Source organism: Siniperca chuatsi, linkage group LG23 (assembly GCF_020085105.1).
Source record: "Siniperca chuatsi isolate FFG_IHB_CAS linkage group LG23, ASM2008510v1, whole genome shotgun sequence".
NCBI classification, from domain to species: Eukaryota; Metazoa; Chordata; class Actinopteri; order Centrarchiformes; family Sinipercidae; genus Siniperca; species Siniperca chuatsi.
This window is the reverse complement of record NC_058064.1, coordinates 17,285,473-17,308,872: the sequence shown is the minus strand read 5'-3', so window position 1 is coordinate 17,308,872 and position 23,400 is coordinate 17,285,473. Positions and strand designations below refer to the sequence as shown.

Below are 23,400 nucleotides of genomic sequence, written 5' to 3'. Positions count from 1 at the left end.
GGCAGAACACGCTGTGTACACTGCAGATTAGCTCCATAGATGGAAGCACAAAGGGATGACAGAATATTAATGTCGGACAATTAAAATAAGCAAACAACAAACACTGTATATTTTCCTGTAGTTAATTTATTGGTCCAGCAGATGCAAAATCAACTGTACAACATGCTGTCCTCTCATGCATAGTCCTCAGATTAAAACAAGGTCGGTCCAAGCAGTCATCCAAAACTACATAAAAATAAATAAAGAATATAATAAAAGTTTTTACAAAAGACAAATTTCAAGTATCTCAAGCAAACATATTAACAAAAGTTTTACTGAGAAGCTGTAAGCGGCAGCTTCTTTCTCAACAGATTCCATTCTTTTCCATTCAGTCCCTACACATTAGTACAAAAACACACATTTTCATTAAAAGAGTTCCAAGTCCCATCCATCTCCAGTTATACTGTATGTACACTAACATTTACAAAGATATTAACAGCACGCATTGTTATAACAAAAATATAGGTGCTTACATTTGTGCGTAGCAGACAATGACAGCAAAAGGAAATAAAAGGAAAATAAACTTGAAAATTAAGTTTCCCCATCAGTGGAGGGAACTCTGTTAAATGATCAGCATGTATTGTAGCGTTGAAACTAAAAAAATAAATATTCAAACTGTGAAAAATAAAACATGGAAATGATATGTGAAGTTATGAGGTGAAATGTGATCCTCTCCTCGAGCAATCAATCCCAGAGAAATAGCAAGAGAAGCGGCGTCAGGCTTGCAAAACAAGCACTACAGGCACTCTACGGCAAAAATCACCTCCATTACTGTGAAGTAACATGACATAAAAACAGTGACACAAAAACCAAACAAACGTAAAAACTTATGCCCACTGTGCAAAATAATCGCTTATTTTGAAGCGTGTCAGCATACAAAAGGAGTCAGTTGACTCATGAGGCTCTTCTTTTGCACAAATTTTGGAAAAACATGTACATGAAAATGCTTCCAAAGAAGTGCCAAAGAAATACTATATCCTTTTATAAATTAAAAGTACAGCCATAAGTTGAAAAAAAGGGATGAACTGGGAGTTTTATCTGGGCATCTGGTCTTTCGTCTCTCCAAAATAATAAACCCGAAGACACTGGTTTTGCCAGAGAGCCATCCATCTGAACTGTGAGAAGTAACAGTGACTGTTGATTTAAATGAATCAGTTTGCCTCTTTTAGTCTGAATGAATTATACACGTGACATGGTTAAAAGTTTCCCAGAAAACTCAGATTTATCAGTCTCAGAGAGAAAGAAAAATGTCTGACAATAGCAAGAAAGGGAGAATTTAAGAGTCTTGCTTTGAAATCACATACAGTATCTTTGAACATAAATATCTGATAGGACAGCAGTTAAATAACCATGGTCCTTTTTGAAGAATGAAAGGTTCAGTAACTGACAAATTGCATTTGCCTTCAGTCTTCAGTGAGTCTTTGTCAGCGATCCACTTTCTGTCCTCTTGAACCACGTGACACATCGGTGTCATTTCACTGGCAGGGCTGCAGGACGTCACGGCGGCCAGACGAGTTTCTCCTCAGGTTCTGTAAACACAAAAAATTAAACCAATAATGTTAAGACTAAAGATGCCCTCTGTATTGCGGCAACTACTTATATGCAACACATTACATTTGGCTGCCAGAAGTTCAGCAAGAACCCAAAAGACAGTGCTCTTGCATAAATATCCCGATCACACCCATCTCATGTAGTGCAATCCCCAAACCACTAGTTACATCAACTGTGGTTTCTCAAGCCCTGAATTCCTCTATATTTTTAGAGGGGGCGTGAAAACTAGCAACAAGTTCATGAGTGTGTGAACAGGTTACTGTGGTTGTGTGTGCCTGAACCGAGTTAATCCTCAGGTGATTATGAATGAAGCTGGCAAGATCCACACATACCCGACAGCGTTATCCACACTTTTCCACTGTGCCAGCAGAACTAGCGCAGACATGCCATTTCCCCTCATGTAGTAAATGAAGTTTATTTACATTGCATGTTCATTTAACATATTTGAGAACTATTTGGTTGTCTGTGGTAGAGGTCTAAGCGGATATCATTCTCACGATAAATAGCCCAGTGAATTTAACAAAAGGAGGATATTAAATTAACTGTAAACAGGACCAAAATGAGGAACAAAACTAAGTAAAAAGTCATGTCTGATGTAGTTTCTACAGAGGGCTTTCACTGCAGATGCAATTCACACTTTGGAGGACAGTCAACAGCTGCTCTTCTAAAACTCTAAACTTGTCCATCTCAAAAAACAGTGAAAAATGATTATATAACCAACCCTTTTAATTTAGCTTGTGAATGTTGTCAGCTTGTTAGCACGCTGTTTTATTGTTAACACATTCCATTAGCACAAAATAAGCACATCTAGTGGAAGCTAGCTTTAGCATGTTACATTTGAGCCTTTGCTAATAAGCCCGCTGGCTAGCTAGTTAATGGTTTGGTAAACTCTCCAAAAACTCGCCTTGTTTAGGAGTAAACTTATAAAGAGTTAACTGTGCCACTGTAATCTGGTTTAGTCTGTTTGGCAGAAGTTTTTTTGTTTTGGATGTGGCTGCTGGCAGAACTATGAAGCAACTGCAAAGCCTCTACAGTGTGTTTACCTTTGAAAGACTAAAAGTGAAACCACTTTCAGGTATTTGAGGATGGTTCGTCTTTAAGCAGGACAAAAATAAACCAAACACAGACACAAGAACAGGACAGTCAGCATGAATCAGCATAGTAGAAAAAGCAGAGTGTGGTGACGACATCACAGGAATGTAAACTGGGAAGTCAGAGTTCCCTATGAACAAATACGGTATGAAAGTTCTTTTTCTTTTCCTTCACTGACAGGAAACCGCGCTGCTACTTCTCAGCACAATGTATCATTTCCTGCGAGTCAAGTCTGAAATAGTACAGACTCACTGTAACATTATATATTCATCATAATACATACTCATAAACGTCATTAATAGAGGATATAATTGTGAATACTAGAGATAAAGTATGTATTTTTTTTTAGCTAAATGTGCATTGATATAATTAGATTTACAAATGAGATTTAAGTGTTCTGTTCTCAGTTAGGTATTATGTAAGTCCAGGAAAAGAAATGTTAGCAGTCAACACGATGTGAACAAAGATACAACGACAGGAAGCTAGTGGAGGGATGAGATAATTAGAGCAAAACAGCCAGAGAAAGTGAACTCAGCGAATACTTACAGGCAAACTTTGCCCAGCCAGTGCTGTAAGGTGCAGAGGAGGAGAAGGCAGCAGAGGAAAAGAGGATGGGAAACAAGTGAGCAAACATACATGCAGTATATACAGAGGCTATCAGAAAGGAAACAAATTAAGGACATGTTTTAGTCTGTTTTTTAGTGTCCGGTGATGTCGTAATGCCATTCAGAGGGGTTTCTATCTTGATAAGAAGATAATTCTCTGCAGAAACACAAACCTCTTACTAGAAAAATAGTCTAATTAGATATGAGCTCTTTGTGACTTGAGTCTAAAAGGCTTAAGAAACCCATATCAGTTGAATCCCAGTAACTCTAAATATAGGATGCTTGAAGTTTTAAAGTGCGTTTGTGTGTATGAGAAACCTACCTGTCCAGCCAGGGCGAGAGGGAGGTGTGAGGGGCTGCAGAGTGCCAGTGAGGCAACAGATGGAGGCAGCTCCTGGATCGGCGCCTCGTCTAGGTCATCGATGCGAGGTTTCTTGATGTTTGACTCCGGGCTGGTCAGAGGAGTCACACTGTTCCTCCTGATCAAGGTGCCAGGGCCCCTCTTCACCTCCTGCAGGGTAAGAAATATCATACATACGACACTTAGACTCAGAAATCAAGCGGTTTATAGTAGAATAGTTATACAGGATGTGACATTGACTTCAGTTCTGTAGAGACGAGCAGAAAACTCAGTAATCAGTTTATCAAGCAGTACCTCCGGTCTTTCTCTGTGGGTGTTCACCGCCTCCACATTCAGAGAGATGGACTCCACTTTGCACCCATAGGCGACCGGGGTGAGCTTCAGCACTGTGTGGAGGGGACACTTCAGGTAGGGCATCTCATCTGGAACAAGCAATGGAAAAACATACATATGAACACAGTTGTATCAGACTGGAGTATCATAACTCATTTAGATTATGACACTAAACCAGAGGGCTTATGGGAGTTGTAGTACCCACCTGCACTCTTATCCAAGAAGTAGGCTAGCAGGCAGCGCATGACGGCCTGGTGGCTGATAACCAGGACGTTCTCTTGCCTCTCAAGCTCCATGATGACCGGCTCCACCCGCTGGACCAGGTCCTGGTAGGACTGCAATGAGGAGGGTGGGGTTGTTTATTATTGTTAGTTTATTAGATCATAGTTATATCAAATACCTTGGAAAGTAGGGTTGCATTCTTATGTCTAAAAGGATAATCTGGATTATTTGGCTAGATAGTGGGATCATGGTTGTTAATCACCTTTTGCTTATATTTAAACCACAGCAGATGCCCTGAATCTCAATTAATGCTCTGTATTTTAGGTTTGTCAAGTGTGAAGGTGTCCAGTGGTTGTAGACTGTGTGTACCTCTCCAGCAGGGTAGCGATAGTAGAATTTATCTTCATCTCTCAAAGCAAACTCCTCCGGGAATTTCTCCTTCACCTCGTCATACGTCATCTCTTCACACACTCCCTAAGAAGAACACACCCAAAGTACAATATTTCAGTTTGGCAACAACTAATATAGCTGTGTGATGCGGTGTAATAGTCTTGGAGTGACACTCACAGCGTCTATCTCGTTGAGAGCCTTCCACTGTTCGTACGGGACTCCCAGGTGCTCAGAGGTCTGGATGCTGCGACACAGCTGGCTGGTCCAAACCTTCAGATCCTTCAGCTGCTGCTCCTCCACAAACTTAGCCAGGGCAGCCGAAAACTACAGCGGGCAGGGAACAGTATTCAGAACCTGAAGTTTACCCGTTCTGATGTTTAAAATCTTGTCTTTTTGTTAACCATGTACTTTCATGGTCCTGTCAGCGGCTGTTCGTACCTGTCTGCCCCGCGGCGAGAGGCCTGCGTCACCGCCCAGCCGTCCCTCTAGGTTGTCTGTGCTCTCTCCGTGCCGACACAGGTAGATGGTTCGGGGCTGGACGTGGATGTTCATCAGGTAGTAGACGATCTTACTCTGGATGTGATCCTGGATCCGGTTGACGAGGAAACGCCGACCCACGTCTATCACCTTGATGAAGGAGAGATCCCTGGAGGCAAACAGGATGGGATGAGCGATTAATGCGAGAGTTTGTATTGGAAATTGCAGACGTCCTGACAAAAATCAATGCTGATCATTTTACCTGTCGTGCTGATCAGGGTCCAGAGGTTGGTAGCTGGTTTTGTAGCATTCAATTCTCCTCTGGAAATCCAACATGGCGTCAGTCTTGTTGCAGTCCCGGTAGTCTGGACACGACACCTTCACTTCCTGCACAGGGAGGAAGATTGTCAGACGGCAAATAACACACCTGATGCCAAAGAGTTATAAACATTTAATGTCGTTACGCACAGCACCAGGATGCTTTGGGATGTCATGTTTGTGACTCACCATGATGTTCGACGCAATGACGCTGGGATCGTCGCACACGGACTCGATGAAAAAGATCTGGGCACAAAAAGAAAAAGTAGTTCAAAGTCGCTGCACTGTCGATGATGATGATGATGATGATGATGATGGTGGTGATGTCACACCTTGACTCCTCAGGTCGCCATAGTAACACTTACCTTGAAGCCGTTCTCACTGCCAAACTTGAGGATCATCTCTCGCCTTTCTCTTGTGGTGTTTGTGGCATCGAAGACCTGAAAGAAACACGAAACAGCTTTGTAAGACGATGGGTTTTCATCATGTCACACATTAGGACAAAAGGTTTAGAAAAGCATGTGATGCATGATGGGAAACTCACCGCTACGTGGCCTCCCTCATCCTTCAAATAGGACTTGACATCCCTCAAGGCTGCTAATGCACACTGCCTAAAGAACAAAGACAGTGGAGATGTTCATTTTTGCTCATCATTAAAAAAAAGAAAAGAAAATACAGTCGATTGTGCATGTGTATTTGTATAGAACTTACTGCCTGATTTTCACGGCACACTCATTATCAGGCTTGAAGAAGTCATAGGAGCTGTAGTTCTTGACCGCCTCCCTGCGGTACTCTCCCACATTGAAGACTGCAACACACACACAGAGGAAGAAGCAACAAGCATGAACAATAGAAGTAGAAACATAAGTTGATGCTGCCAGGCAAAACACTTGGAGGAACAGAGTGTCGTCCTGTAACTGATAAGGTACTGAACAAACTGTGCTAGCGTTCAAGTGTGTGTTTGTGTACCTTTGGTGGGCATGCCAATCCAGTTGAGGTATCGGGTGAGTTTCTTGGAAATGTACGTCTTGCCTCGAGCCGGAAGACCCACCATCACGATGACGGTGGGGGGGTTGGCAAAGTGGGGGGCACCAACCACTACAGAGGGGGATGGCAGGGAGGGGAATATGTTATAACAACAGTGCCTGTTTACCAAACTGCAAAAAGAGTCAACGTCTTTCTTAACAAGTCATGTAATTCAGAACTTAGTCAGTGAAGGAGCAGAAGACAAAAAACAAGGACAGAAATAACATCGTGAATTAACATCTTGTGCTCTGCTCGGCTGGCACAAATAACGACTGGTCACCAAGAGCTGCAACCTGCCCGAATGTATGTATTAAAACCACCTCTGCAGCTATAGCTCTCCATGCTGACACACTCCCAGCGAGCATGAGGCTGCCTGTTGCCGCCAGACTCGGCCTTTATTTTCACCTCACTGCACATCTGACCCACTTCTGTGCGCTCTGAATCGGCTTACACGAGCCAGGATGAGCTGTTTTCACTTGACCAAATGTACTGTAACCCCACCCCCGAGGCCCATGGGAGATTTTATATCATATGATATGCCGCTGCAGGCTGCCGTGTATTCACACAGTGTTTGGGTGGTCAGGGGAATGCAGGGGCGTTGATTCTACATGAAATATATGTTCTGCAGGTCATTGTGAATAAATGACTGCAGATTGTTTGACTGAAGCAGTAAAAACGTTTCATGTCAAATTTCCTCTTTTTTGTCCATCCAGGTGTGCAGGATTCTTCTCAGTGTCCATCACTGCAGTTGTAAATATCAGCAGTGATCGCTCATCGCCTGCTAACGCCCTGAGAGCTAATTTATACTTCCTCGCAGTGCTGCTAATCTTACTTCCATAACACAAGAGCACATTGCTTAAACGGAAAAACGAACCACACTCTAAGTCGATCCTAAGACATTTGGTTCATCATTCCCCAACCTCTTCGCTCTCCTCTCATCCATCTCACCTACTGTACAGCATCCCATCCCATCCTACCTCATAGCTCTTTTTAACTCCCCTCCTTATGAAAAAAAAAAAAAAAACAACGGACACATTTGGTTAAAGTCTCAGATTAGTGTGATCAAACTCAGAATTCTGAATCAGATCTTTGGCACAAGTAAGGGAGAGGCCAGTCCTCATTGACCAGTAAAACCACACTATCCCATCAATAATCAATGAGCAGCAGCAGAGGGTCCAGATGTGCAGCTACTCTGTCTGAATAAAATATTTTCAGTCATGATAAAGAAATACCTTCTCTGTCTTACATTTTCTTCATATAGCTGCTCTAACACTTCTCATTAGCTTTAAATCCTCTCTAGTTATAGCATTATAAATTAGGCACGAAACAAAACAAAGACAAGCATGGTAAAATCTTCCTCTGCTATTCCAATTTTAAGCTAAAATGTCTGCAAACCCATTCAACCATGTTTGAGGAGAAATTTGAGACGGAGTCGGGAGAAGGATGGAGTTAAGAGGGGCTGTAGGTGTGTCAGGTTCTCTTTTCTTGGTTTAAATTCCTCCTCAACAGCAGCTTTAACAAACCTTCAAACGTGGCATTAAAGTGATTAGAAGTTGTAGCGCAAACTGTAAAGTTCCTGTTTTCTAAGCACACATCCCTCATCTCTCTTTCCTGTGGTCTCTTGCCAGAAACCAGACAGCAGCAGGGTCGCGCCATGCACACGCGCTGCCGGCCGACCAATTAGAAAACGATACCGCTGCAAAGGCTTCAGACACAAATTGCGGGGCACTTTGGTAACCATGGTGACCGGAGCTTTATGGGGCTGTGACGTGCTGTACGTGCTGATGAAGAGCACCAATCAATGAATTGATGAGTCAAAAGACCGGTGTAGGACAGGTGCACTGAAGACTGTAGCTTATATAGCTAACTATAGCTTAGCTATAGCGGAACTATTCGAAGAAAACTGGAGTGAAAATGTAGATTTAAAACTGCTGTTTAGTTCCATAAAAACACTAATTGGTCGCTTTATGGTTGTATTACGGGAAAACAAGTAGCCTAGTGATGCTACAAGCTTTAATAGTAACGAGTCCTGACCACCACAGACACACACTTCGTCATTTAGCCATAAGATATACAAAGGAGCTGTCCAGTCTGTCCACTGCAATGTAAAATTATCAACACTTAGACAACGACAGACACACTAATAAGATACTGGGAATATCATTCTGTATGTTAGCGATACCATATGAGGCAAAACACAAGAGAACTATAAGAATAGCATTGCAATACTTCAGGGTTTTACCTCTCCGGGGGGCCGGCTTGTCATCCTTGGTGGGAATCCAAATCTTTTGGATCCTGTTCTGGGTCAGCTCTCTAGGCATTCCGCAGGGACTGAAGAGCCGCACAGGACACGAGAACCGAGCCGCTTAGATCCCGGAGAAAGAAGACGGGGAAAAGAGCCGGTGGCTGTTGGAGCAGGAGCCTCCTCCGTTTAGAATGAAACGGGTTGTTACAATGACTGGAGCGCGTGTTGAGCCGGGCTAATCTGCCGGTCAGCGGCACACATCTGCTATTTAACTCCGCCCGGCCGGGAAGCAACGTGACTGCGATGACGACACACACACACACACACACACACACACACACACACACACACACAGAGGGAGCCACAGCGCCTCTCTGTGGTAACTCTATTTATTAGGATGCTAATCTTACATGTAGTCTATTATTATTGGTATTTAGTGTAACAGTTCTTATGATCCATATTTAAATTAGTCGCTGCATTGTGTTTATTACATTTCTACCACATCCGCAGCAGTAATTCATATTCTATATATTAACTATTGCTTTCTTGATATTATTTTTAATTGTTAGAATATATCTTTCAATAAGGGCTTGCAGGGGTAGCAGTAGTTATGTTATGATTTTCATGTGGCTGTATACATTGTATAAAATGTATATAGCTTTTGAATGTAATTTCCTTAATTTCTTATTGTGGTGTATTTATTATTTTAAATAGTTCTGTATCTGTTCTACCACGTTGGACAGTTTTACACTCCTGTATTGCTGTAACGTGAAAGTCTTTCCTAAATTGGAAATGTGTAATATTAATGTTAATGAATATAACTTTTATCAGGATAATGACAATCGTGATTAGATTGTTTTATTGCAGCGACATATCAATTTTTCTAATACGAAAATGCGATTCCAAAAAAAAAAAAAGACAATTAAATGGTTGAAACGAGACAGTTTTTTTTCTTCATATCTGCGCTTGTTGTGATGAAGTGAAATTTTATTCTACTTTAAACATTTTCAACACTTTCTCCACGTCTGCCTGCTGCTCCAACATGGGCTCCGCTGCCGTTTCTTCGGCGTGAGATGAAACCTGGAGGGAACGTGCAGAGTCTCACATCACCCCACTCTGCTTCCTCACACTGGGTTGTCCCATTGAGTCATACCGGGCAGGAAAACCAGACCCCCTTGATAAAATAGATTCAAATAAGCTCAGCATTAGATACTAAATATATAGTGTTATATAGAGTGTTTGATTGATAACTGAGGGACCTGGAGAGCTTTCATTGACCTCCTGTGAAATTATACATACTCCACTTTCTCCAAAAAATGCTTATAAAGAGTGAATTTTACAAATCATGACATCCCAGCTGGAAAACATATGCTGTATATGTTATTATTTTTATCATATATTTAAACCTACTTAATCCAGTTATTTTTAATTTGCAGTGTATGTATGTGTTATATTTATATTTATATCTCTGGGCATAGAGACAGACGTGCGCACACCATCTCATCACACTATTACCTTGCAATATTGTTCAAATGCAATATAAAATATCAAACCTTAAAAGCTTTCTGACATTCAGTAAATCCTAATGGAACAGATCAATTGGTGACTTATTACTGACTTCATCATGACCTCAATCTGTTTGCACGTGCAGTTTTTGCTTTTTATTATTGAAGCACTTTGTAACCTCTTTTCATTAAGTGCTGTACTGTATAGGTGAAGATTTACTCATATATATTATGTTACTTTTCTGTCTACAGCAGTATGATATTCCTACAGTGTGAGGAATTGTGGCTGCACTGTAAAAAATAATAATAACAGAATTAAAAATATTTTAGCAACTACTGCAGTTCTTCAACTTTTCACAGTGTAGTGAAATTCCTGTGTTGCCTCAGTTTGGACTTGTACTTTGAAAGCCCTCTGAACTCTCTCTGAGGATGGAGTTTATTCATAAGAGTGACAAACTCTTTCCTGTTGATCACCTGAACAAAGGGCAGCTGTGAAACAAGAGTTATGATATGTATGTGTTGAACATCCTCCTCAAACATTAAGCGTGACTGTAGTTATTTTCTTCGACACATTTAGAATTAAAAAGAAACCCTCTTTATGACCCGACGTGCCACAGTCTGGATTGAAAGTGGAGAAACTGTGGTTGGGAAACCAAACTTGGTTTGTGCTCGTTGTTTGCCCTGATAGTGTTTCACTGTCAGGACAAAAAGAGTGCAGGAAAGATACAGTTTATAGGAACACGGATGCAGTTTGTGGGTTAGAGGATAAGAGATCACCTTTCCTCAACTTACAGTAACACTCTTGCCTGCTGGATAAAAGCTGCCAATGATTCAACCCAGGCTTTTGCAATTTCATTATGCCTTATTGTTTTCTTACGTATGCAAATAAGACAAGATTGCCTTGGCTTAATTTTTCCACATATATTGCAAATGCAGAGAGTTTGACAGTGATTTAGAGGGTATTTTGTCTCAGGAGGAGAAACTGCTTGTCTGTCTTGGCCAACTTTTTCTAAAAATAGCTGTGAATCCAAATGGAGCTCGGCTGGGTGTGAGGTAATTAAAACAATATTTGTGAGAAAAACACTTGATTGATTTAGTCTGTAATGAAATGTACTTTGATTGACGTCTCTCTGAACACAGAATGGTTCATTCTTCCTGGTTTAGGGTCCGGGATCCAAAGAGATTATATATAAGGAAAAGAATCTCCTCCCATGTTTTAGTCAATAGTCATACCAGTTCATTACCAGAAGTATCAAGATACTATTGATACTGGGATCAAGATACCAGTACCTACTCACATCTTGAACAATACAATGCAGTGTGCAACATTTACTTTTTGCTTTTGTCATATATCTGATACGTCATTAAAAAGAATGCGTCTGTAGTGACTTTTAAAAGACACTTACATTTACACTGATTGTTTGTAACCCTCTCCAACCTATTTTCAAATGTTCACCCAGATCCTTTTCCCACTTCGGTGTAATAGTAGCCTACACATTTTCTCCATGAAGGGAGATAAGTCAAAATACCTACTTCCTGCCTTTTTCATTTTTACTAGAATAAAGCGGGTGAAGAGGAACCAAGCATCTACTGTGTTGTGATGAACCCAGAACTATCAATCTAAGATGTTTTGGCTGCATCGTGGATTTCTTTTTTAACCGTAGTTGCCCTGTGGCACACCTTTATTAGATGGATCTCCAAATTTTTACAATGCTGCTGTTGTGCCAGCACTGATTTTTTCCCCCTTTATCAGAAAAGGCAGGAGGGAAGGGCAGCGATGGCACAGGGTCACAATATACAGAATTTTTCCAGTAGTGGAGAAGAACTTAGTCCATCATGCTTTGAACTTCTACTCCACTACATTTTAGAGGGAAATATTGTACTTTTTACTCTGCTACATTTATTTGGCAGCTGTAGTTAATAGTTACTTTTCAGATTAACATTTTACATAAAAAAACATATGATAAACTTATTAAACACAATACATTGTTTATGATTAAACCAGTGGTTTCCAACCTTTTTGGCTTGCTTGGAACTGAATTTTTTTTCTACCACTTTCCTGATGTCTAACTATTTTTAAATGCATTAACTTGGTTTAGAACAGTGTATCCACAATGATTGAATAAAATAAAGAGTGTAGTGGTGAAAGAAACATCCCCACTGTGGAAGGGTCTTCTTCCCAAACCTGGACTACACAGTAAGGACAGATATTCATTCCTCAACCACTTTAAGCCACACGCACGCCGACCTCTCGACCTCATCTCAAGTCCCACCCACTGGTATTTAGGCCGGGATGTAATTGGCTGCTGACAGCCAATCACATCACTCTGTGCCCATTCAGGACACATTCTCACCATCAGTGTCACGCCTGGTTCTTACATATACACACACAGACTACACACTCTGCTGCTACAGGCCCGACTGGTGCCAAAACAAAATGTTGTACTTCATTAAAAAAATCACATTAAGGAATTCACGTTTTTTAGCTTCATGTGTTGTTACCTGGCTGCATTTTAATTTGTAATTGACCGCTTTTCAAACTAAAGGAATGTACTTTTTACTGATGGAGATTTTTACATTAGTACTAATACCTGAGAAACATATTAATAACAGTACTTCTACTTGAGCAGGATGCTAGTCTTTCCACAGCCCGTCAAACATCGGTCTTTACCTCTCCGTTTCTGTCCGTTCATCCATATTCCCTCGACCTCTGACCCCTGCAACCCTGAAGTATGAATGGGGAAACTAAATCTTTCAAATGGGTCTCTCTTCTCGTTTCTGTTTTTCCATCCAACCTGTTTCCCTGATCTGAATTAAACCTGCTCCGGTGGGATCCTTCATGACGTGTTTCACTGGAACCTCCAGGGCCCTTGTGGTGCACTTACATAAGTTCTGAATGAGGCTGGGGCTGCGTTCACCGCCCCAGTCCCCTTCCCATAATCCATCAGGGCTAAGTAAAGACTATGGGCCCCTGGGGATGTGTTAACACTACTGTGGAACTAGTGTTATGTCAGACAAATTTCAGAGGGAAACTAGGCTTCTTGGATATTATAAGCTGCTCCATAACAGGATGTGTGCAAGTTTGGAATTGAATTTATGATTTTGCTAGAAAGTGTTTATACCAGGGTGAAATATTTCACATTTTAAAGCTGAAAAACAACTGTAGTCCAGTCAGCATGACTAGGCTGATTTCCAGTACTAAATTTCAGTAAATAATTAGCTATACAAAAAAAATAACATATAAAGAAAGAACATATATTTGCATGAAATAATTATCCATGAATAAAGAAAACAGTAAACTAGGTATAGCTTAAACCCTTTATTTTGTCTTGACATAAAAGATATTTTTCATCACAGAAAAAAAAACAAAAAACAAAAAAGAAACAACCAATAATCTATAAGATCACTACATACAGACACTTCACTGCTGTTCATGAATTATAAAAAAGGTTTATGTACAAGTGGGGAGATGACGTGTGTTCATAGTGTGTCAGTGCCTGGAGAGACATCAGACCTGCTCACCGAGGTCCAAAACCCGAAACTTGTCTAGATTATAGAAACAGGCCTTGACGACTCGTCCACCAAAATAACGTCCATTCAGATCCACCACGGCTGCAGAGGAGAGAGACAGTTAAAAGTAAGTGCGCGTGTTAAACTGAGATTTAAGGTGAGCACAGAGAAACACTCTACCTTTGGCAGATGGAAAATAGCCTTCGAGTGTTAAAGGTGGGATATGCGATATTAATCCAATACACGTCTTTTTGTCAAATTCAGCGAATATCTCCTCACGGTCCGCTAGCTGTCCGTTCTGTGTGCGCGCCGAAGAAAAAAAAATCCGGTGTTTGTACACAGCCCTGGCTCTGTAAATGGGAAACAAACAAACTGACTGTGTCAGCTGTGTCCCCACGGACATTCAGCTTACTTTCTAGTTTGCCAAGACATGCTGTTGTTGTGATGTTAGCTGTAGTAGCAGGAGAGTTGTGAGTATCGCTGTCTGGAGCTGCTGTGCTGGCTCTGGGAAACCGTCTCGTCCTCTCTGGCTGTTAGCTTCGCAGCAGCAACTGTAGGGACAGTTTGCTAACCCACAACCTAGCTAACGTTAGTTACATTACTTGCTGTGTCGTTGTTCGCTCTATATCATGGTATTTGTCATGGTATTGGATTTCTCCAGAATCGAATACCCCACCTTTAAACTCTGCACATACAAGATCCACATGAAGTAACAAAAAGCAAAAGTAATTTGCGTGGAGGAGGACTTTACGGTCTTTGTTTTGTTTGACAATTCATTTTAAAAGGACAATTACATGGTTGCAACACCACTGTACACGCACAATTAAAAGATCATCAAGGATAACACAAAAAAGCCACAGGACTTATTTCCATTGTGGTCCTTGTTGTAGTTAGATAGGTCAGACTGTACCTTCCTACATAGATAAACACTTCAACAGGATTAGTACATCCATATTAAAAGGAAACCACAAAATCTGCCTTCAGATACTGAAGGGTTACGCTGTATATTGCTTTGCCTTTTGACAAAGATCCTGTGCAGGGGCTTTACCATGTATGCGTTCTCTGTGACTCTTGTACGATTAATTTCTCAATGTATGGTTGTTGAACAATGGTACAATGTTAAGTCAAAGACTTAGTCTCTTGTTCCTTTGATTTAGTTCTTGAGTATTAGCAAAGCCCTAGTTGCTGAAAATATTTGGATGTGATGTCACATCAGTTATCCACATGAAGAAGAGAAATACACTAAACTAAATGACGCCAGGTTCGTTTTAAATAGTTGAACTGTTCAACGTCCTTTTACCTCTAAGGCAGTGGCCTTTTGTTCTAAGAAGAAATGATTTGATTTGTGTGGAACAAACTGTTGTGGCAAGCAGCTGAGTGATGCTAACAGTTTGCCCTAAGTGCCAGAGATGAGAGCCCTAAGAGAACAACTTTGCTGTGGCTCTCACACTGAGAAAAACATTAAATCACTGTCGCTTCCCAGGACTGTCGCCTGTCTGTGTCTACAGAGGCAACTTACAGTAAAACCTGTCCTGTAGTCACACACACACACACACACACACACACACACATGCACACACACACACAAACACAAACAGGTAACCTTCCTTTAAGAAGGACAACTGAGACAGACAGTGTTCATTTTGTCCTTTCTGGCATTGTTAAGCTAACTGGCTTTTGGCTATAGCTTCATAATTAGCAGACAGACATGAAAATGATACCAATCTTCTTATCTAACTGTCAGCAAGAAAACAATTATGTGTATTTCAAAAAATGTTAAACGAAAGTTAAACTATTCCTTTAACTTTACCCAGTTTCTGAGAAATTTCCGATCTTATGAAGGCATGGAACAATTTGCTTTTAGTGTACAATTCCAGACATATCCAGAGCAAATTAAAAATGATTTAAACGGCAAAATAAGCCTCTTTCGCCTCCATTAAAGGATACTAAATTAAAGAATCAGTGTGTAACATTTAGGAGGAGCTATTGGCAGAAATGGAATATAATATCCATAAGTATGTTTTCATCAGTGTATAATCACCTGAAAATAAGAATCGTTGTGTTTTCATTAACTAAGAGTAAGCCGTTTATACAGATGGATCGGGGCCCCTTCCACAGAGACCGCCATGTTTGTACAGTAGCCCAGAACGGACAAACCAAACAGTGGCTCTTGATAGGGCCGTTCACTTTTTTGGTGAGTTTTGCGGCCACTGTAGTTTCTCCTACACACTTGGAAGGGGAGGGTAATGCGAGCGGTATTCAAATAGTTGCAAACTGCAATTTTACCACTAGATGCCACTAAATCCTACACGCTGCTCCTTTAAACAAGGCCAAGAGTCAGATGTTAACCTGATACCCTGTGCTTCAGTGCTTCTAACCTGGAATGATCATAGTAAAAAGAAAAACTACAGTTTAAATTACAGCTAACATAAATATATTTCAACCTAAGACTTGATAAAGTGAAATTTCACGCAATCACAAAAGGAAATCAGGTGTAATTCAAACTGGGTTACTGTGTGAACATGACCTCTGACCTCCCTATAGAGGAAACGCACACAACAAGAGACTTTCCAATAAAATAGTTTATCATCACCATCATCTATAGAAATAGTAGTGTGACACTTTAAAAACAATTCCTTATGACTGAGGCCCTCCGTATCGTTCTTTGAGTGTCTGTCCCGCTTTCTGAGAGCTGTGATGTAAGTGCGGTTCTGCCGGTTCCACAGGGGGGCGGCTGGGTTGCTGGGCCACATATGATGTAACACCACAGGGAGCAGAGTCTCACCTTGTTTCTGATCTGGGCCAACCCATTTAGAATGGGACACACTTTCACCTACATTATTAGAGCAGTTATATAATGGTAGGAAGAAAGTGATGCAATTACATAAAGTTGATCGCCCACCAAAAAACAGCTGATTAATATGGAAATGCCAATGTGATTTCAAAATGAGCCGGTGAAAGCAGAATCATCATGGAAATGTGGAAGATGATTTTCAGTGATCAAGTGTCACTGACGACAAATGCAGGCTCAAGTTTGGAGCATCAACACATTTAACCCATATTGAAGCAACATAACCACACAGCAGGTGTTCTTCTAGAGCCATTCTGCATGCCAAGATTCAAGTTTTGAGTGTCAAATGACCTGTGTCGATTATTTTTTCTGGTGTCTTCAAGCGTTTAAAAAATGTTAAACTATCAGCAGAGGCCTCATTCAGGTTTGTGCATATAAGACAACTAAATACTGACCTTTGATGGCTGACTCCACCCTCTCAAACTCCAGAAATATCCTGACAGCTTCATCATCTAGCACCTCTGCAATCTGAGAAGCAAAATGTGGTTTTTGTGATTGTCCTGTTTGATCAATAAATTCACTTCACACTTTGTAATTCTCTTCTCTCACCTCGAAAATGACACATTTAACCACTTTGCCATATTTCTCGCACTCTTCTTTCGTCTCTCCCTCCAGGTCTTCGTCCACCTCTCCTCGGCCCACCATGTTCTACAAAACAAACAGACATTAGGCCTACTTGCATGAGACAATGGATGTTAATTAAATCTGATGTAACCGTTTAACAAAGCAAAATGCAAAACTCTGCATTCAAACCGCACTAGAAGGTCTTCTACTGTCTCCATTTTCTGACCTCTAACTAATTTCCAGAATTGGATTGACAACGAGTTGTATTTTTTTTCTGTGCTGAAATGTTGAATGTGCAGTTTGTGATCTATTTTGTGAGATATTTGGTAAAACATAAGGCCAGGACTCATCACTAGCACACAATAATACTGATCCAATCTAGTAAACAGCGTTTAAGAACACACACGGACAGACAGACATACCCTCAGCAGGACCACTTTGGTCGGGTTTTTGAGGATCTCTGTGAGCGGGTTGGCCTCCGACTTCTTGGAAGAGTCCGCTGGTTAGATGGAAACAGAGACAAAGGTCACTTTCTTTTTTCTCCTCAAAGGAATATTCACAGGCTGCTGGATGGTGCAACTGAATGTGTGTAACAATACGTGTTATCGTATTGTACTGAGCTTGATTCAATACGTGTGATAAATGAAACAATTCAGCAAATCTTTTGTTCAAAAGCTGTTCTGTGTTTGCTGAGCCGACGTGACATCCACTTTTTCTGTCACGTCTGGCTGTTTTCGCCATATTTTAAAGCACTGCTTTTATTGTGTTACACATGCTGCTGAGAAAACACTCTAAAAAGGTCACTCAAGTGCAATACCATTGTTAGTATTCCTGGAAAACTGACAAAGCTAAGCAGAGGGATAAATGTCTTGCTCAAAGGGACACTGAAAATGCATGCATGTATATACACAGAGCATATTACATCTTAACTTTTCAGCTAGCCCTTGGTCAAACTCTGACACTAAGACCAGTGGCCCCCAAACTGGTAATCAGGGGCCACAAAGTGTTCCTCAGGGGGTACCTGGCATCCTTGGCGCTACTCCGATTTGAGAACAGCGAGATAATGTCTAAGAGTATTCTCATCTAAACTCTTATTCTGTACAGTATACGGTACTGATAAACAGGGATTCCTGCTGATTGGCTGTAAATCCCCTCAAAAAATAAACTCCAACTAACCATGATATCTAGTGGCTAAAAGCAAACACTGCACCCGGAAAGAACTGTTTCCATTTCAAAGACCACAAAAAACCAAGACATTCCTTCAGCATTTTACCTCTGAGGTCACAGTAGGTGCTGCTGATAAACAGCCTATTCTCATGTTTAATATCGCTGGTAACACATAAAAATAATAAGCGTTTTTACCAAATTGTTGAACTCTCCCTTTAAGCCATAATGAATGTGTACTGTGGATTTAGCCGGATTTTGTATTGTGGATTTGATCATTGTCCAAGGGTTAGGAGAAGAGGTTAAAACAATGAGAAAAACAGCAAAGTGCAGGCAAGTCCGAATTATGAGACCAAATTCAAAGTGGACCAAAATTAAACCAAAATTACAAAATGAGCAAAGACTGCAGAGTTAGCCTGTGGGTATTACTAGCACACATCCAGCAGAAAACCATGCAAAACTATTCTACTCATTGCCATGGCATATCTTAACACAGAACTCTTTTGGATTTACAGGTTTGTGAACCACTCAACTTTTAACAGACATAAAGCATCACTGCTTTCAATTTGGCAACTTTGACTGACAATAGATAAACACATAAATGGATAAAACACATGCAGACACACACACAATAAGAATAAAGACAAGCAGGACAATACACTGCATAATGGGAGAGAGAAAATGGGAGTGGAGGCCAACCTGCAGAGCCTCCGCCTGAAGTCTCAGCAACACCTGATTGGCTGGACCCTGCTGCTCAGTCACACGCGCACACACACACACACACACACACGCACACACAAAAAATGAAAAAGTACAAAGACATGCACACAATGTCACAGTAAAACATCTAACTGATCCTGAAATGAAACTGACAGTCACTGACAGGTGTAGAGCAAAAATACACATGAAAAGATCAAAAGTGAAACCAAATGCTTCGGTCGCAACTAAAAGATAAAACAGGTTAGACACAGACTGAGACAAAACAACAAACATAAGCTCTGGAGACGACACAAGCAAAAGGCCAGTTCATGCAGTTCACAGGTAAAAAGGACTTTAAGGAAAGCAAAGATAAAAGTCAAAAAAAGGGCATATATAGCATTGATCATAAGAGGAGAACGTTGGCAGCAAAAACAAAACAACAACAAAAACACAAAGGTAGTACTTACGTTTTTCTGCAGCGTCACCTATGATGATCTTTCCACCTCTCTTGCTGGTCTTCTCCACAGACAGCGCCGTGCTGAGGCCCTGCTCGTGCTTCCCCAGGCCCTGACCTTCTTTGAAGCCGTACTTCTGCATGATCTTATGGGCCACCGTACCTCTATGGGAGTAGATAGGGAGAAAAAAACTTCCAGATTTAAAAAGCGTGATTTGTGGTAATATTAAAACTGTTTGTCCACACTGCAATTGACCATTTGCATGTTTGAATCATTTTGTGTCATCACAGTATTCTGCGAATGTGCCCACTGCAATAAATCCGACAGCCTTTCGACACAAAATAATAATGTTGATGTATTGCAGAAAATGTGTCTGGTTTTCTCAAAACAGCAATTAAGGTAATAAATGTAAAAAATATATACAGTAAACTTTCTTTTGGATGGTAATGAAGTCATTTACATAAACATTTACCTAAACATACAGCTTTAACATGTACTGAATACTCAAAATAAATGCTTACATTTTTCATCTATACTAGTACCTTTTTTTTTTAAATTCCACTAGATACACATTTTTTAAATAAATAATAATATAAATTGCCTGCCCCTTGTGTGTGTGTGTCGGTGTGCGTGTGTGTGTCCCACCCACCCCATGTTGGCCAGGAAGGAGCTGGTTGGTCCGGGGGGTGAACGTGGCCGCTCTGAGTCCTCATACATAGGTGGAGGGATGGCGGCCTTTGAGCTCCTGGCAGGACGACCTTCATCCTCGTAGGAGAACGCAGGTGAGCCTAAAAACACAGAAAAACACAACCACTATTGACATGTAGTGCTGCACTAAGGAGCACAACCAGATTAGATTTTTCCCACTCTGTCATATTGACTGTTGTCAACCAGAATAAAATTCTGATTTTAGACTGTTATTCTGTGTATATATTTTGTATTCTGTTCAGTTTCATAGTTTAATTTTATTACTGTCACATCACAGCAGCTCTGGGAAGAACTAATTATGATACTGAAGCAAAAAACAACACCGAGATCGCAGAGGATGGCATTCACCTCAAACTCTGATGATGCAGACGATGCTGCCCTCTGCTGTAGACAAACTGCCCACACTGCCGCTAATTTAACAGACTATTAACATCACTAACAGAGGCTGTGGTCATCACTGTTTCACACAGTGAAAAAATAAAAAAATACTTTTTATGTGTTCCACACACAAGCTCCGTGTGTTTAACTCTTACATGTTATATGACATTTTGAGGACCAAAACAAAGTTCCACTGAAAACTTGGGTACACAATCCCTGTTGTTACATACAGGGTTACCATGAAGCAGACTGTTGTTTTTGTTCTGTTTTTCCTCAAATTAGTCAGGCGTTTCAAACACAGGCCATGAGACCCTGTTCTTTTCCCGCTGCCATTACTGTGTCTTTATTCTGTTGATGTTTAAAACCAACACAGTTTCACCTGATGGATCATAAGACTTACTGTCCACAAGTGAAGAAGGAGGGGCGATAGCTGCTCCGCCCAAACCTGAGGGGGAGAGGGAGCGAGAGCGAGAGAGAGACAGAGAGAGAGAGATGATGCATCATGTTAGAGAAGTGAAGTTTATTTTTGTTTTGGTTGAAACATGATGACTGTGATACACAGCTGCTACATTTAATGTATATAATCAGATATTGTGCTTCTGTGTTTTCACGTTATGATGTTATTCATCAATGCTAAAATGTTTGATATATTTTTGCTTATCCTTTAAGTCTCTGAGTGGTATATTATGCTCTTGCAGTGGACCTACCTCTCAACTGATTCCTTTCCTAAAAGTGGATCATACTCTGGCATACCTTGGTTTAAAATCAGATGATGACAAATGATGACTAAATCATCTGGGCAAAGCTGGCCTTCAGGCTATAGTTCTGACTCAAAGCAGGAATTACTGTTTCAATTATCGTTTGAATTTCCATCCATTTTTTGCTGATTTGTTTTAATCAAAGAATCTTTTTATCTGTTATTCAATGTCAAGCGTTCATCCACTTGCGATGTTGAAAAACAATAAAACATGAAAACCTCCGAGGATGGAGACTATCTCTACAGGCACTCACTTCGTTTTCGCCGCTCTTTCTCGTAGTCATCGTCCTCATCTGAGTCGCCCTCTGCTGCAGGGAAACGAGAGAAACCACTTGGAGCTCCACCGTCGTGCCTGTCTTTCCTCTTCCTGCAACACACCAAGTTCAAGATTTAAAGTCCCGTGTTCCTATAAATTCAGTATAGTACACTCTCTTTATTTTCTCACAAACTAATTTCACATCACAAATAACTAAACACTAAAGCACTTTTCTGGGTTTGGTCCCATGTTATGGTTACAAGCACGCAATTACAGATGCATCACGATCCCAGAGGACCCTGAATAGCAATAGGGAAAAGTATTATTTTATATATTGTTATTTAAGTGGAAGAATAGATCATTTTCACTTTTGCCCCCTAGATTATATGCTCTCATGTTTATTCCCTGTTGCTGCTTTGATCCCTTAATGAGCTGAGTAAGCGAGCATGGTAGTACTTTTCCCTCTCCTCGATCTCCTTCTGCCGCTCCTGCTCCCTAAGCCGCTGACGTTCTTCTCGGTGCCGCTTCACTACCTTCTCGTAGTCGTTGGGGAATATTGGATCGTACTCGTCTGCCAACGGGATCAGCACATCGCCGGAGGAGAAACCACTGGGCACGGCATCCTGAAGCACACACACACACAGGACAAGTCCAAAATATGAGAGTGAGATAAAGATGACATCCACAGACAGTAATACACAGTAGCTGTAAAGTTATTTTGATAGGCAACCGAATCAAATCAAGAGGGGAAAAAAAATCAAGCAGCTTGAAACATTCTAAGCATTTCATAGACTTAGAAGACATGGATTTCATACACACTGATGACCAGGTTCACTGGATCAGACAGACCTTAAGTCCAGCGGCAGCATGTGGAGGAGTGTCTGTGATCTGTCTCTCATCACTGGAGCCTCCTCTCTTTAGATCAATGACCGGAGCCAATACAGTGGTCTGCTTCATCCGCTGGGTCTACACACACACACAAACAAAATAATTGAATATGCACACATTGGGTTTATAGTGTTTCTTTGCTGTAATTGTTTGCTGTGAACTCACTCACTTTTTTCATTTTACATTTGCGTGGTTACATGTTATTCTATGTCGCTTCTAATCTCTCCCGTATAAGCAATCTCTTTCTTCACCAGTATCAATAAAGTATCCTCTCTGTGACAGATTTGTTTATCCTTCACAATATGCCACACGTGTTTTACCTGTGTACTGTACTTGTATTGCATGTGCCTACCTTGGCCTGGGTCAGAGCCGCCTTCTTCACCTTCAGCTGAGACTGCAGCAGCTTGAAGTTCTTGGACCAGCCTTCGGTCTTTGTGTCATTAGCAGCCACACCGAGGTCATCATACAGCGACATTGCTGCCCGTCAGTGTTTCTGTTTCCTAAAGACAGAGTTTCACATGATGTCATCTAAACTGGCTTAAGAAGCACCATTTCGTTCTGCAATGCAAGGAAATTGGGGTTGTGACATCGCTGCAGCCAAAGTGAAAATCTGGGTCTTTTTTGTAACTCGGTGGTTTATTTATTAAATGCAACATGTCGAAATATTTAACGTTTCAACGTTATTAACCTAACGTTAGCTAATGCTAACATAGCTACTTGACAGTCTGCTCCTAAACGAATTATGCTAAAAACAAACATTTTATACCAGCTTGTTTTCAACCTACCGGTTTTAGAAATACCTGGACATGAACTAAATATAACTGCCTATTATATAAAAAAGGGTTAGCGGTACATTTGGTATAGCGTCAGCTCCTCGCTGAATGAGGCGGAAACAATACATGGGGGCGGAAGGCAGTAGCACAACAACAAAACTAAGCGCGAGAGTCCACGAAATTTGACGACATTTTTCGCTCTGGCTCCACGTAGCGGCTGGATGACTGTACTG

General features: G+C 40.9%; 2 protein-coding genes across 6 annotated transcripts; both read right to left on the bottom strand.

Moving 5' to 3' along the window:
• Window positions 1–108: 108 nt before the first annotated feature.
• On the bottom strand, window positions 109–8,911 carry pfkfb3 (6-phosphofructo-2-kinase/fructose-2,6-biphosphatase 3). 3 transcript variants are annotated; one of them, XM_044186432.1, is made up of 15 exons: window positions 8,657–8,911; window positions 6,358–6,486; window positions 6,100–6,196; window positions 5,933–5,999; window positions 5,754–5,828; window positions 5,578–5,634; window positions 5,333–5,457; window positions 5,032–5,239; window positions 4,771–4,917; window positions 4,573–4,677; window positions 4,187–4,316; window positions 3,943–4,070; window positions 3,610–3,798; window positions 3,229–3,251; window positions 109–1,568 (listed from the first exon to the last, which is right to left on the bottom strand). In XM_044186432.1, the coding sequence occupies exons 1-15, from the start codon at window positions 8,733–8,735 to the stop codon at window positions 1,562–1,564; spliced, it is 1,566 nt and encodes a 521-aa protein (XP_044042367.1). In that variant the 5' UTR covers window positions 8,736–8,911; the 3' UTR covers window positions 109–1,561. The 3 variants fall into 3 exon arrangements, with proteins under 3 accessions (XP_044042367.1, XP_044042366.1, XP_044042365.1); XM_044186430.1 differs by having other exon boundaries at window positions 1,551–2,684; XM_044186431.1 differs by lacking the exon at window positions 3,229–3,251.
• A 4,557-nt stretch (window positions 8,912–13,468) lies between these two features.
• rbm17 (RNA binding motif protein 17) lies at window positions 13,469–23,351 on the bottom strand. 3 transcript variants are annotated; one of them, XM_044186428.1, is made up of 13 exons: window positions 23,248–23,351; window positions 22,747–22,894; window positions 22,356–22,472; window positions 21,963–22,129; window positions 21,505–21,617; window positions 20,894–20,938; window positions 20,057–20,195; window positions 19,420–19,571; window positions 18,953–19,003; window positions 17,512–17,588; window positions 17,075–17,173; window positions 16,921–16,993; window positions 13,469–13,776 (listed from the first exon to the last, which is right to left on the bottom strand). In XM_044186428.1, exons 2-13 carry the CDS (start codon window positions 22,867–22,869, stop codon window positions 13,673–13,675), a joined length of 1,260 nt encoding a protein of 419 aa, XP_044042363.1. In that variant the 5' UTR covers window positions 22,870–22,894; window positions 23,248–23,351; the 3' UTR covers window positions 13,469–13,672. The 3 variants fall into 3 exon arrangements, with proteins under 3 accessions (XP_044042363.1, XP_044042362.1, XP_044042364.1); XM_044186427.1 differs by having other exon boundaries at window positions 23,180–23,339; XM_044186429.1 differs by lacking the exon at window positions 18,953–19,003 and having other exon boundaries at window positions 23,180–23,339.
• Window positions 23,352–23,400: the final 49 nt, after the last annotated feature.

Excerpts from the sequence above, each read along its gene's own strand:
- pfkfb3 (XM_044186430.1), bottom strand. The coding sequence starts at position 8,735 with ATGCCTAGAGAGCTGACCCAGAACAGGATCCAAAAGATTTGGATTCCC. Across the intron at positions 6,000-6,099 it reads TGTGCCGTGAAAATCAGGCA|GCAGTGTGCATTAGCAGCCT; the intron begins GTAAGTTCTATA and ends TTTGTTCTTTAG. Across the intron at positions 5,829-5,932 it reads ATGAGGGAGGCCACGTAGCG|GTCTTCGATGCCACAAACAC; the intron begins GTGAGTTTCCCA and ends TGTTTCTTTCAG.
- rbm17 (XM_044186428.1), bottom strand. The coding sequence starts at position 22,869 with ATGTCGCTGTATGATGACCTCGGTGTGGCTGCTAATGACACAAAGACC. Across the intron at positions 22,130-22,355 it reads ATGCTGCCGCTGGACTTAAG|GATGCCGTGCCCAGTGGTTT; the intron begins GTCTGTCTGATC and ends TGTGTGCTTCAG. Across the intron at positions 13,777-16,920 it reads GGTGGAGTCAGCCATCAAAG|CCGTGGTGGATCTGAATGGA; the intron begins GTCAGTATTTAG and ends TCTCCTCTGCAG.